The 16,086-nt window shown below is 37.9% G+C and overlaps 1 protein-coding gene across 1 annotated transcript in view; it reads right to left on the reverse strand.

Annotated features, from left to right (window-relative positions):
* The window catches only part of VOPP1 (VOPP1 WW domain binding protein), a 306,972-nt gene extending 294,825 nt beyond the window's left edge, over window positions 1–12,147 (reverse strand). The window contains exon 1 of the mRNA XM_053714550.1: window positions 11,552–12,147. Coding sequence (XP_053570525.1) covers window positions 11,552–11,602 — 51 coding nt within the window. The 5' untranslated portion in view covers window positions 11,603–12,147. The remainder of the gene's footprint in view (window positions 1–11,551) is intronic.
* Between the last annotated feature and the right edge of the window lie 3,939 nt (window positions 12,148–16,086).

The following is a 16,086-nucleotide window of genomic DNA, read 5'->3' on the forward strand; positions in this document are numbered from 1 at the left end:
TTTTAGTAAAATGAAATAATTTAAAATTGTTATTATTAAAAGTAACAATTATTTTTCTTTAGTTAAAGGGATATAAAACCAAACATTTTGGGCCCCTTTAATTATATTACTCTTCTGCAAATTGTCCTTCAACATTGTATGCAACTATGTATGTAACAAACACCCCAATACAATTCATTACACAATCTGCTAATTAGAGAGCATACAGGCATATTCTCTCCGTGCTTTGTGCACAGTAAATGCTATTTTTGCTGGAAGCAATTTTCATTTTTTTTGTTTTTTTCACCATGTAAAAATGTTTTGCTTCAAAACTTAAATGTCCTAATGTGCATTTTAATTGCCATAGAATGTTGTAACGTTTTTATTATTAAATAGAATCTGTTAACTTAATATAATTCAGATTCTGTGAGAAACATAATTTCATTATTACTGCAGAGTGTAAATTGGATTGTTAGCACATTTAGCAGTGTTTTGTGGGAACAATCACTGTTACAGCTCAGTTTACTACATGTATATTACCCTGATTTCCCAATAGTGAAATATGTAGGCTTCATGTTTGTTGTTGAAATGGTGTTTTAAAATAGTCACTTCCCTATCTTCTGTGCCATTTCAACTCTCCTGGGACAGCAGAGCTATTTTCTCTTCTTTAGTGCGGATTTAATTACCACACTAATCTTTTGTCCGGTTTAATTTGCTGTAAAACAACTCCATATTGATGAAGTAAAGAAAAACTCATTTGGAAAAAAAAATGCTGAAAATTCTAGTTTAATAGAATAAATTAATTTATTATTATACCATAACTTGTTGGTAACTGTCACGGATACCAGACAGCAAGGCTACCCCAACCCTCCCTACAACCTCAGCCCTGTTTCTCAGTGGTTTTGGGCTCCTCAGAGCAACCACAATCTCTGGATGCTTTTGTTTGCTTGTTGTGTGGAGAGCTGGTGTATGACCAAGAAAACCCTCCTAGGCTGGCCGGGCTTCTGGAACTCCCGGTCGGCCGCCTCACAACGGACACCCGCCTAACTCCTCTCAGGCTGGCCGGGCTCCTGGAACTCCCGGTCGGCCACAGGACAGCAGGACACCCGTTAACTTTACCCCTGGTCGCTGCAGCAGCCCTTTGCCCCAGAGCTCCGCTCTTTTGGGGATTGGTAGCCCCTAGGGAGGACAAGAGCTGTGGCAATTATCAGAGGGGAGCTCCTTTGGGAACTGGGGGTTCTGGACATCCCTATCCCCATAAATTCAACGGACTGTAACTCCGGTCCCCAGTAACGAATCATGCTGATTTTTGGACTGTGGCATTTTTGGACTGTGGCATCTGGGGACCGAGAGCTCCACCAGGATCACCCGAAACCGCCACCCCTAGGTATTTTGATTATGTGAGACTGTGGCTCCTATGGAAGTGCCGGGCTGTCTGGATGGGCGGGAATGGCGGAAAAATTGTGGGATTGTCCTTTGTGTTATCAAGATGAGCTGTGTGTATAAAAGGAGTGTATGTTTTACAATAAAATCAGTTCTTGTTTAACCTGACTGCTAGTCTGTCTAGTTATTTGGGTTGGCTCCAGCTAAAATCACTTTCCTGGGCTCCATAGCAGCCTGTTCCAGGCAGAGGAAGGATCATAAGGCAGAGCTACCTAGTCTGGGTAGCTGGAGTCTGCCACAGGGTGGGACCCTGGGTACTGATGCTGTCAGGCATCAGGGTGGCTACAGGCTGTGGTCACTTGCCAGCTACATAGCTGCAGTCGGCAGTGAGGAAGCAGGACCCGTTTGGCGGAGCTACCCAGTCGGGGTAGCCGGGGTATCAGTCACAGTAACTATATGCAAAGGGGTTATATTCATGCTTAAAAGCCAAAATGCTTTGCATTCCTGGCATAGCTTGTGAGCCAATACAAAGCTGTACACATGTAGCCACCAATAAACAGTTGTAATCTGCTCAGAATCAGCTCTGGAATATTTCTAGTGAGCAGGATTCACTTTGGGCCAGATAACAAGTGGAGAGCAAAATATTGCTTTTGCTTTTTTGTAATTGCACGGAAGCATTATGCTCACAAGAACACGGTTCCAAAGGCTCCAACGGGAGCCTCGTTCTCATGCAGTCAGACATGGCATGAGAACTAGCGCAGCACAGGGGGGAAGTCACGCAGCAATTTTAAAAATCTATGTATATGCTTATAAACATATATATTTATGTGTTTGTATGTGTATATAGACATATTAACACATAATTATATATGTATATAAGCATATACATCTATATTTAGAGGGAACACACAGTTCCCAAAGACAGCAATGTAAAGGCACTTTTCAGTGTCTTTTTTTTCTAACATCCCACAGCCGCCAACTTTAGCCCCAAAAAACTGCCTTGTGCCGTAATTTTAAAAAAAAAAAAATGATACTCCAATTTTTTATTTTTAAAAAGGCAGTACACATATTGTGTGTGTGTGGGGGACCAGAGGTCTAACCTGTTTAATTTTCGTAGCGCTAAATGCTAACGCAAGCTCACAGTAGCAATAACCAGCCACTTGCAATAAAGGGAACGGGCAACTTTGCCCGTTTGCAGGTGTGCGATAAATCAGCCCTCCACTTGTAATCTAGCCCTATGTGTTTATACCCTTTTTGCAGGATGGCCCATGGGATACAGCATGTTATTGCTAGAAGGAACAGACAAACCAATATGGACCTTGTGCTTTTTAACACATAAAACAATTGTATAAATAGGCCCTCTCTACCTATACAAAAATCTGACATTCAACTCTTTTCAAATCTATAAAAGTTATAGAAGAGAAATATACAATTGTGCTACAAAGTATCTGACTCAGTAAATCTCTGAAAGTTAGCAATATTTAATTTCATAAATATTCAACAACACACATTAAAAACAATACAAACAATCCATTTACATAATAATAATAATAATAATAATAATAATAATAAAAACTCAAAATGATTCAATAGAAGTCTATAAAAACATAGAACAAGATTTATCAAGCGCAAGGAGAATTCTCCAGGGAATAGTCCTATGGGTTCTCCCCAGCTTTACAGAAGCGCATCTGTGTGCTCAAATTTATAAAAAAAAATTGGAGGGGGTTGCGCTTCTTCATGGGCGAGCTGAGGAGATGTAAAGAAAAAGTTCTCCAGTTGGATAAGTATATGCGTCTTATATATGAATGAAAATAAGCAACTATTATCCATGTAAGTGGTATATGAGCCAATAGCAATATTTCTACAGCCCCACTTTAATAGCTTTGTTAACGCCCCTCTCCAAAACACAGTCAAGGAAGGAAATAGATCTGTTTTCATTATTTTGCAATTCTATTATTGCCCTTCTTTTATATATTATTTTCTGCCCCCATAGTTATTTTTTGTGCCCTTTTATATATATATATTATTGCGCTTCGTTATATATTATTTGTGTGCCTTGTTGAGCCCTTTTATTTTCTAACATTGCTTCTACAACTGGTATACAATAGATTTCTGAAGCTGTTCTCCACAGTAGTTATGGAGAATTTTAAAGGGACAGTAAAGTCAAAATTAAACGCTAATGATTCGGATAGAGCAGGCAATTTAAACAACTTTCTAATTTACTTCTGTTATCAAATTTGCTTTGTTTTCTTGGTATCTTTTATTAAAGAGGAAAACTAGGTAGGTTCATAATATCTCAGGAGTGTGCACGTCTTTAGTACTCTATGGCAACATTGTAATACAAAGATACAAATAATATTGCAAAACACTGCTGCCATAGAGTACTAAAGACATGCACACTCCTGAGATATTATGAACCTACCTAGTTTTCCTCTTTAATAAAAGATACCAACAAAGAAAATTTGATAATAGAAGTAAATTGGAAAGTTAACAACATAAGAAAACACAAGCGCCATATGGCCCAATATTGTTTGACAAAATGATGACAAATAGCAGTATAAAATCACACAATTACATTTGGTGAGACACCCTTAGTGGTGTAGAAGAGGCGGCCTGGGATCATTAGCAGTCACCCAGCAGACTGACCTCCAATGATTAGTCGGCAATCTGTGGAGAGTACAAGCAGATACAAAATGCCAATATGGCCTAGTATTGTATGGACAAAATGACGGTGTATGTGGTAATCAAAGTACTCACATTTGATGATGCACCTCCCTTGGTGCAACAGAAGCAAACTGGGATCAAACAGTCACCCAGTAGACTGATACCAGGGAAACAGGAACTCCCAGCGATCCAGATGAATGGACAATGAGATGGAAAGGAGGAATGGCAGCAAGTGGTAAGTTAAAACAAAAACTTACTTAATTAATTGGAAAGTTGTTTAAAATTGCATGCTCTAGGGTCGAATTATCAAGGGCCGAATGGCCCCTGATCCCCCTGTTTCCGCGCGAGCCTTCAGGCTCGCCGGAAACAGCAATTATGAAGCAGTGGTCTTAAGACTGCTGCTCCTTAACTGGATCCGCTGCCTCTGAGCGGCGGACAGCAATCAACCTATAGGATCGGGTTGATTGACACCACTGTGCAATGCTAAATGCAGACAGCGTATGCTGTCGGCAGTCAGCGATGTCTGGTGGACATGATACGCTACAGCGCATCATGTCCGCCAGATATTAATAAATCATCCCCTCTATCTGAATCATGAAAGTTTAATTTTAAAATAACTGTCCCTTTAATGCACACATTTGCAGAATTGTCAGCCCTCTATAGGAGAAAAGAAGTGATACATTTGTAAAAAGTCAAATTAATGAGGAGTACTATAGAAAACACAACTAAAACAATCTAATAACCCCTTTTATTTTGTGTACCTGAGCACCAATTAGAATGGAAACAGAGTAGGAGAATTTTACAGTCGAACTTGCCTAATTTTAGGTGCATTTTTTGAATGATAAATAGGGGCATTAAATTGTGTGCGCATTTTTAGGCGCAAATATAGAAGAATAGTATGCTAAATCTTGCCCATAAAAGTCCAATTTGTGCTTTGGTGCAGGAGAAAGCTATCCAAAATGTATCAGATCCCCTGAAAGGATACTTTGTCACCAGTATATAGAATAACCACAGGAACGGTGCACTTTTTTACTTAAACCGGAATCCTTGTGGCTGCAAACTCCAGATGAGCAAACCTCCTCCAGTTATCCATTTCAGGCTTTTACCGTTCCCAGTGTGAGAACGTCTTTTTCTCTACTATGGTATAGCAGCCTTATTTATAGACCATTCTTTACTCCAGTTTTTCTCAACTGCGGTCCTCAAGTACCCCCAACAGTCTTGGTTTTCATTATAGCTGAACCAGTGCACAGGTGAAATAATCGGCTCAGTGCAGGTTAGTTACCATGGTTACTAAACAGCCGATTAATTCACCTGTGCTCTAGTTCAGCTATAATGAAATCCTGGCCTGTTGGGGGTACTTTAGGACCGCGGTTGAGAAACAGTGATTTACTCCTTGAGAGTCATGAAGCGGGTTAGTTATAAGAACAATGTGTTTCATGTGTAATGTAGCGCATGACAAGGGCAGCGGTACTGTCAAAACGCATTGCTCTAATTCTGACCCTTCCAAGCTTCTGTAGTGAGCGAGCAACAGAGTTTGACTGCGACTAAAGGAGTAAAGAATGGCCTGCAAATAAGACAGTTAAACTGTAGTTGAAAATTTGCGGTCCTCACACTGGGAACGGTGAAAGTCTAAAACAGATGACTGGAGGAGGTGTGCTTTATTATTATTTATGTTCATAGATTGTTTGTATTGTTTTTAATGTATGTTGTTGAACATTTATGAAATTACATTGTTACCTTTCTGATACAAACGTATTGCTAGAAGGAAAAGGTAATGGCAGAGCACATTATACGAACAATGGACAGCAGTATGCAAGTAACAATCAGCAGGAAACATTATACAAACAGTATCCAACAGGACACAGTAGGCAGGTAATGATTAGAAGGACACAAAATGCAGGCAAAGGCCAAGAAAGACACAGTATACAGGTGATGATTAGCAGAACACAAATGCAAGCAATGGACAAAGGGACATAGGGGCATATTTATCAAGCTCCGTGTTTCTGGTGAGCCTGCAGGCTCGCCAGAAACAGCAGTTATGAAGCAGCGGTCACAAAGACCGCTGCTCCATAACCTGTCCGCCTGCTCTGAGCAGGCGGACAGACATCGCCAGAAATCAACCCGATCGAGTACGATCGGGTTGATTGACACCTCCCTGCTGGCGGCCCATTGGCCGCGAGTCTGCAGGGGGCGGCATTGCACCAGCAGCTCTTGTGAGCTGCTGGTGCAATGCTGAATACGGTGAGCGTATTGCTCGCCGTATTCAGCGAGGTCTGTCGGACCTGATCCGCACTGTCGGATCAGGTCCGAAAGACCTTGATAAATAGAGGCCATGGTATGCAGTTAAATTAGTAGGACAAACCATGCAGGTATCAGTAGGACACAGTATGCTAATAATGCCCAGCAAGACCCAGTATGCAAGCAATGGTCAGCAGAGCATAAAGGGCTCGATTTATCAAGCCGTTCACTAAGCTCGACTGCAGGTTCTCACAAGAGAACCTGCAGTCAGTATTTATCAAGCAACGGTCATCAGGTCGCTGCTTCCTAACTTCTTCTCCCCCTCTTAGCTGGAGACTTTCAATCTCCCCGGTCTTGTCTGACCGGGGAGATTGAGAGCTCCTGCCCGCGCCGTGATTGGCTGTGCACGGGCAGAGGGTGGTGTTGCACAAGAGCGCACAATAGCACTCTTGTGCAATGCTGAATTCTGGCAGCGAATTGCTGCCCGCCAGAGGTGAACTGGGGCACACAGGAGCACATATGTACGCCCCTGTCCGCCTTAACTTGATAAATTTACCCCAAAGCATACAGACCAGGCAAGACCTAGCAGGCAGGTGACGGCAAGGGGCAGACATGAGTAGTTGCACTTGCACTGTTATAAAATATCATCCGGCATTAAAATGGAAAGCTATGATGCAGGGTAACACATCAAACATTGTGCTAAGAAACTATAAAGTCTACAGAGGAAGCACATGAAAGCACCTTAAGAGGAGGATGTGCCGCTTGGTAGCCTGGGTCAGTGTGACAAGTTGTCATTATGCCTGTAAATCCTAACTTCTGTGTGTTGCCGCTATATCTACATTGCCTCATTTTCATCATGGGAGAGGTATTTACTCAATGTGCACGTTGTATTAAAGGGACAGTAAAGTCAACATTAAACTTTCATATTTCAGATAGAGCATGCAATTTTAAGCAACATTTAAATGTACTTCTATTTAAATTAACTTCTGCTTAGTTCCCTTGGTATCCTATGTTGAAAAGCATACCTAGGTAGGCTCGGGAGCAGCAATGCACTACTAGACGTTAGATGGTGATTGGTGGCTGCACATATGTGCCTCTTGACATTGGCTCACAAGATGTGTTCAGCTCCCTGTAGTGCTGCTCCTTTAACAAAGGATTCAAAGATTATGAAGCAAAACAGATAATAGAAGTAATTTGGGAAAAGGATTAAAATTGAATATTCTATCTGAAGAATGAAAGAAAGAAAAATTGGGTTGCATGTCCTTTTCAGCAGTAAGAGAAGAAAAGAAGTGCAAACGGTAAGGTTTAGCTCAAAACACAAGCCAGCTATGAAAAAATAAGAAAACTGCCACAAAATATTGTCTCAAAGGCTGCATTGTTCTGATTTAATGCTTACTGTTATGGTTATGGGTGATCTGGCATTTTTATTTTGTTTAATGGACTGGATCAGCGCCATACTTGTCAAGTTCGCAAAGACGCACACATTACACTTTAGCTAACTGAAATCTCTATAGTATAACTCTTACACAAAGCACTAGATTCAGATTGCAGAAATATTTGGATGTCCACCCACTGGTAAATTGGACAATACATCCACAGAATATCTCTCAAATGCTACTACAATTCTCAGGACTAACATGAAATGGAAGGAAAGTCTATTAAACCCTCTTTCATTTTATTTATAGCTGTTCTTTTACATGTAAGTGATAGCTAACATCATAATACATCACAAGTAACCCACATTTTTCTTTCATGATTTCTGCGTACAATTTTAAACAACTATTTAATTTATTTACATTTTTACATTTTCTTCGTTCTCTTGGTATTTTCTTTTTTAAGCAGGGATGTAAGCTCAGGAGCGTGCACGTGTCTGGAGCACAATATGGCAGCAGTTTTGCAAGAATGTTATCCATTTGCAAGAGCACTAGATGGGCAGCACAATAATCTGACATTAAGTGCTCCAGATGCCTACCTAGGTATCTCTTCAACAAATAATTTCATGGGAAATAAGCAAATTTGATCATAGCAACTGGAAACTTCATTAGAATTGCATGCTCTGTCTGAATCATAAAATATTTTTTTTGGTTTCATGTTCCTTTAAGGGGTGCATATAAATTGTATGGCTGTGAAAACCACAAATAATAATATATTTTGTACAAATATCCACATTTTTAATCCTGCTTTTGCCTAGTGCAATATAGCTGCCATATGGGATACCTAGGGGTCGATTTATCAAGGGCTTCGCCTGCCTTAGCCCCCATACGACTGCAGGTTCTCACAAGAGAACCTGCATTCCGTATTTATCAAGCAGCGGTCATCAGACCGCTACTTCCCTAACTCTTTCAATCTCCCCGGTTTCGTACGACCGGGAAGATTGACAGCTCCTGCCCGCGCGCGATTGGCTGTCCGCCAGAGGCGAGGTGCAGTGGACAGGGGCGCATATGTACAAACTGTCTGCCGTAGCTTGATAAATCAAGTCCCTAGAATCAGCCACAGTCTGCCTGATAACCAAACCCTCATACTAGTGTTAGAAATGCTGAGTGGTATTTGATAAGTACGGTAGGAGCATTAAATTGTAACGTTTGTTTCAACTATGCCATGTTTCATTGTTTTTCGCATAATATATTTTTTATTGTTTTCGCCACAATATTGTTCTTTTTTTTATCAAATGTGCTTCCTTTTTACCAGTTTTGTACCTTGTCCCAATGATAGATTAATATTGCAACATTCTTTAAATATATTTGTATATTTTAAAAACTGGTGACCAAAGGGATGAAAGGGTCAGAGAGTATAATGTAATAGGAGACCACTGCAATGGGTGCAGTTAGTTAAAGGGATATGAACCCAAAAAATGTTCTTTTGTGATTCAGACAGAGCATAGAGTTTTTAAAAAAGTTTCAAATTTACTTCTATTATCAAATTTGCTGCATTCAAAAGGTATTATTTGGGTGACAGATACCAAGGTAGTTGTCTGGAAAACTACATGGCAGGAAATAGTGCTGTGATCTTGCAAATGAACAACATTCTTGCACAAATGCTGTCATATAGTGCTCCAGATATATGCAAGCTCTGCATTTTACGTCCCTGATGTTCAACAAAAAATACAGAGAGAACAAAGAAAATTTGATATTCGAAAAATATATTAGAAAGTCGTTTAAAATTGCATGCTCTGTCTGTATGTGGGGCTTCATATCCCTTTACTATAGGAAGGGGAAGGGAATAAATTACAAAAACAAATACAAATAGTCTCAAACAGAACATAGTGCAATGTAATCAGGGCAACAGTGTGCTACTTTAAAATGAAAACAAATAATTGAAAATGGTAGAAAGACAAGTCACAATGCTTCTATGGATCGGAAATGTTGTAAGTCAGGTTACACTATATATAAGTCTACACAAGAACATATTACTCAGTAATATTCTGCCATAGGTCAGGTTCACCGCATATCGAAAAACTAAGTGGGTCAATGCCGTAGGGAGATCACAGCTGCTATGTTTCCATGTTTCATTTTCTGTCTTCATTTGCATCGCTTTATTACAGCAATTTTATTGATTTGATCTAAAATAAGCTGTCTGGGCATACATGCAGCAATACAAATGAATATATATTTGAATGCATGTGTTTCTGTGGAGACAATAGCAGTGATATTTTACAACTTCATCAATGTGTATGGATATATGTGTGTGTGTGTGTGTGTATATATATATATATATATATATATACACACACATATATACACACACACACATATATTGTATCTATATATACATGATGTACTGAAGTTTGTCTTGCAAAAGCATAGCTGTATATTTCAACATGAATAAACATTGTATTGTATCATTATATGCATTTAGACTGATCAAATATTTCAATGAAAATAATTAAAATGTACACAATATAACTCATTTTATTAACATTGTTATAGAGCAAAGATTCTAAAAAAAAAAAAGTGAGTCTAATTACCCTAAGATTTAAAATGAATGTGCTTTGTGATGAAAAAATCTCAAAATGCTCATGGTATTTCTCCGAGAATTATTTATGTTTTTATGAACTGCTTTTTTTTTTTTTTTTTTTTTTAAACAACAAAAAAAAACAACAGTCTAATATTTCTGATTAATACTATCTAAGCATCGACCATAGTTCACAGTATTTAAAAAAAAAATGAAATCCCTATGTTAAAGGGACACTGAACCCAAATTTTTGCTTTAGTGATTCAGATAGAGCAAGCAATTTTAAGCAACTTTCTAATTTACTCCTATCATCAATTTTTCTTTGTTCTCTTGCTATCTTTATTTGAAAAAGAAGGCATCTAAGCTATTTGTTTGGTTGAGATCCCTGGAAAGCACTTGTTCAATGGTGGATGAATTTATCCACCAATCATCAAGAACAACCCAGGTTGTTCACCAAAAATGGGCCGGCATCTAAACTTACATTCTTGCATTTCAAATAAAGATACCAAGAGAATGAAGAAAATTTGATAATAGGAGTAAATTAGAAAGTTGCTTAAAATTGCATGCTCTATCTGAATCATGAAACAAAAAATGTGGGTTCAGTGTCCCTTTAAATAAGCTCATAAGATATCTAAAAAAATACATTTGGGGTGATATCAATTTTAAATGTATCTAAAAGGGTCTTAAAATGATATAGAACCAAATATAGACCATTCAATTGCTGAATCTTTTCTTTGTTTCACAGTAGTTAGAACAATAGTCTTCTATTAGCCTGTCAAACTATATGAGGCAGGTACAGTAATTTGAGAGAGGCCTGTTTTATTTTAATTTGTTTTTATTTAGTATTCATTATTGGCAGTTTGTTGTACAGTAAATGCTAATGTCACCATTGACACGTGACATCTGGAAATATTAGCATTTACTTCATTTAGCATTTAAGAAATGAAAACTGCAATCGAATTGAAAACTAAAGGAGGAATCCTACAGAAAAACTATTAATAAATCAATCATCAAATATCATTTAGTTATTACAACACTATATCAATGTACAACTGCTATGATTTAAAAACAACGCCCTCAGTAATTTTACATAGCTAAGCTACTATCACATCGTTATATTTAGATTGCAAGTTCTTTGGGCACTACCCAGTTCTTGTATATACTTGTATTAAACGTCTCCCATACCACTATACACAACATAAAATAACTAGGATAAAAAAGAATGTTGGGCATATTGTTAGGGCCATGAATGTTTAAGATATTTCACATAAACAGCAAGTTTATACTATTTTATCTATACCATGCATCAGCTGGGAAGTGTGGGACCAAACCTTACCTCTAAAAGCAATGACAGCAAGAAGACTCCAAAACACTGCAAACTCTTCATGTCTTCCTGTCTCCAAGCACTTCCCTTAGAACACCAGAACGGTGATCAAACCTTCTGTCACCATGCGTAAAGAAATATCCTCTGAGACACGACCTTATATTCCCAATTATGGATATAAAAATCACAAGCGATGCATATAAAAAAAAATACAAATCCAGCAGATAACTGTGCTTGAGCTGTGTTTGCTTTAGTTTTTGTCGTATTCCATATACAAACTTACATAGCTGGTAATTAGACTATTGATTGTGAGAAAGCTAAATTAGATCGATCATGGGACTCCTCATAATATGATCTTCAGCAGATGACAGAGCTGCTGTAGGTGTTTCCTTTCAATCCACGGCTAAACCAGAAGGAGGTGGCTTGTGATCCTATAAGGGGCAGGGTGACAAAAAAAGAAAGCAAGACAAGAAGAAAAAAAAAAATATCCTAAAAGGGATTGTATTTAGACATGGAAGGGAGGTCGTTATGTTAATCTCTGCCCCAGACTCATGAAAATGATTGTCAACGATGGAAAATAGAGGAGCTCTGCTGACTGAGATCACAAAGTGAGGAGGAGATTATATGTGGAGGAGGGGAAATCCCTTCCTATATATATACCTCCCACTCTCTTCTGTAATATTTCCAGCAGCTAAGTCACGATGCTTTTATTTGTTGTTTATTTCTCCATGTATACAGGTCCACTCTTAAAATGGACTACAGGGTATGAAAATATTGGATATATTAAGTGGAAATGCACCAAAAAACACAGACAATAAAGTATGACAGAGCTAAAGATACAGTGTGGTTTAACCGAATATGTGGCTCATAGTTATAGGGATTATATATAAATAAGCTTTACTTTTCTCTGAGATCAGGTGCATAGTCAAACTATCTAGCAGTAGGTAATTGTATGAGAGCTAAAAATGGAAACGAAAGCTGTGGATAATAAGGCTAAACTAAGAATGGGATAAGAACAATTCTTTAATTAGGAAATATTTATTTAAACTTTAAATAGCTGCACAACTCTCAGCTATGTCACACCTGTGTTTTCTTTTGGTGGTTGCTGTTTTTTTCTCTCCAAAAGGTAACCTATTACAAATATAAATAGCAGTTGCTATTTAGTTGGGGATTGACTTAAAGGGAGAGTATACTGTAACATTGTTTTTCCTTTAATGTATTTGCAATGACTTGCTATACCAGCTGCAGAGTATAAAATATAAGAAATTGCATTTTCAGGTTTATTTGTGTATATGAAATAGTTTTGTGCTTTGAAACCTTTATTTATCAAAATGGGTTGAGCTTACAGGTAAAATCATATTTCTGTATTGTATCACTTTGCACACGCACACACACATGCTTCCTTATCTTAAATCTGTCTGTAAACCAAAGCCAATACTGAGGGCCCAATGATCTAGGTCTCTGGGCTAGCAAGATTAATAAAGAATGCTCGCCAGTACTTTTTCCCTGGTGGAATTATCTAAAGCCCTTTTTACCCTGAAAACAGGGTGTCTCTCTAAGTGGCGTATATTACATTTTTATATGAGGTGGAGATTCACATATTAGAAAAGTGCACATTAAAATTTGTATTTAAAAATCTTACAAAATGAATAAATGAACCATTCACACAAAAATATGCAAGAAGAAATTGTATTGTTAAGGTTTATCAAAATTTGTAACAACATTCTTCACCAAAAAATCATATTTTAACAAAAAATGTAAATTACACAGGAATACATCTTATTAAATATGCACAGTGTAAATGTAAGCACCCCCCCCCCCAAATTTGTACTTATAAATACAAAATTCAAAGCATAATTGTTATTTAGTAAAATATACGAAAATATAGGTGATTGTAAGATGCTATACGCCGAAAGCAGCGTGTTATTCTTTGCTTTGTATTTACTGTACATATTTCACATTCCAATGTGCTGCACATAGCAGAATATGTTCTATGTATTTTTAAATAGATATACCTATATATATATAGGTTAATAGTTGCTTCTATCACTAGAGATCTGACAGAGTTTCTTGAAACAAATTACAATGGTACGGTGGACGATTTCACTCTATGGGCCTCATTGAAGGCATATGTGAGGGGATCCTTTATTAAGATAGCGGCGGCACAAAAAATGTAAGGGAGAGACATTAGCTCAATTGATGGTGAACCTACGTAAACTATCTACCGAGCATAAGAATGACCCATCATTATGCCTGTCTGAGCAGCTCGCAAATCTCAAGGCGAAAATAGTCCAGCTAGAAACTGAAAGATCAGCAGGTAGACTTCTTAGACTCAAAGAGATCTTTTACTATAAGGGCAATAAGGCTGACAGGCTTCTAGCTAATAGATTGCGCCAACGAACGGCAGCGGCTCGTATCCACTCCTTGAGAATAAAAGGCCAATACATTACCCACCCGAACCATTCACACAAAAATATGCAAGAAGAAATTGTATTGTTAAGGTTTATCAAAATTTGTAACAACATTCTTCACCAAAAAATCATATTTTAACAAAAAATGTAAATTACACAGGAATACATCTTATTAAATATGCACAGTGTAAATGTAAGCACCCCCCCCCCCCCAAATTTGTACTTATAAATACAAAATTCAAAGCATAATTGTTATTTAGTAAAATGGACTGAACATAGGCGTTCCATGGATGTGTGTGAAATTGTCTCTCTAATCCCAGCGTAATTCTGTAAAGATTTTCGCACTACAGATTTCACATCTGTAGTGCGACAAGCTTTTCTCCAAACACTCAAAATACTTATAACCCTAATAGAAAAGCACATGTATACGAAAATATAGGTGATTGTAAGATGCTATACGCCGAAAGCAGCGTAATGTGATTTATATTGGCTGCCGGATTTCATTTTGAAAGCGTGCCCTCTGCTCACTGCTAATTTCTATTGACAGAATAAAGTATCCCTTTCCAGAGAGCTCCATTACTTTCAATAGAAGAGATCTTGGCTCTCCTAGAGATTGACACTTTTTTATGATAATTCAACGAGAACAGCTCCTGCGAGCAGGGCTGGCTCAACCATGGGACCAAGTGGGTCCAATGGACCCAGGCAGCACTTGCCAAGGGGCAGCACTTCTTTTTCACAGATTCCTGGATTCTTTCTCATTTTTTGAGAGGAGCTGCCGTGACCACACAAGTTTGACTCCACTGTCTGGGATTGGATTTATCATCACAGAAGGGATTATCTGGATTATCTGGACTTTTATTCCCAAATTCCAATTAAGGACTCAGATAAGACTTTCTGTGCCTTTTGTATCATTGTTCATAACGGTTGATTTTTTTGTATCCATATATAGATTCCTTTATGTTAAGATAGTATTAATCTATATTGATATAGATCAATCAGATATACTTATATTTCTTTTGTGTATCGTAGCACCCCCTAGTGTTGGACACGTCTGTTTACAACAGATTTGGTACTTTGTATTCAGATAGACAGGCTTAGTAAGGTCAGCAGCCAGGCTAGTAGGTTGATATGCTAATCAGTAATGTTACTACGGGGGCGTCATTGCATTCTCTGATCCAGGCAGCACAATTTCTTTAGCCGGCCAGCATGAAAAACCACGTCTGAACTCGCTAAGTTTAGATCATATGACCCTTAGAAAATTAACATTTTATTACGTATCTCTGCTACACCCTACTGTGGGCCAGATTACAAGTGGTGCGTTAACAGTTACACGCGTTGGGTTTACCGCACTTATTACAAGTTGAAAGTAAATGCGAACGCTGTTTTCAAAACTGTCCTCAGGCCTCACTAACAGGCCACATTTTGTAAATATCTGAACTAGAGCGCAGGTGAAATAATTAGCTGATTAGTAAATATGGTTATTTTACCTGCTCTCATCCAAGGTGATCCTGAAAACCTGGTCTGTTGGGGAGGCCCGAGGACAGGTTTGAAAACCAGAGCTCTGGTTAACTATTTTGCAAAACAAAAAAGGGTCACAAAACAACTCATTACAAAGTAGAGTTACACTCATGATAACACAATCTTATAAAAATGGTTTAAAAAAATATTGCACAAAAAAGTTATAAGTGCTCAAATATATGAGGTCTCAGGTGTAAGAAAAATAAAGCTGGCAAAGGGCTTTAAAATAGAGATACATACATACACATGTCTAAATATGTATATGTATGTGTGTGTGTATATAATATATATATATATATATATATATATATATATATATATAAGTGTAAAAGGAAGGATGCACACTCACTGGACTTTTCACACAAAGGTTTAAACGTCACTTTGCACATTAAACCTTTGTGTGAAAAGTCCAGTGAGTGTGGATCCTTCCTTTTACACTTAAATATTAACGTTCCTGACATCCTAGAGTTGTACCTTTAAGTGAGAGTGTAAATCCCCTTGAATTGCTATAAATATATGTGTGTGTGTGTGTACATATGTATTTATGTATTAACACGTGTATATATGTATTAACAGAAATATATACGCATATAACCACAAATATACAGTATATGTTCA

Source organism: Bombina bombina, chromosome 5, assembly GCF_027579735.1.
Source record: "Bombina bombina isolate aBomBom1 chromosome 5, aBomBom1.pri, whole genome shotgun sequence".
Taxonomy (NCBI): Eukaryota; Metazoa; Chordata; class Amphibia; order Anura; family Bombinatoridae; genus Bombina; species Bombina bombina.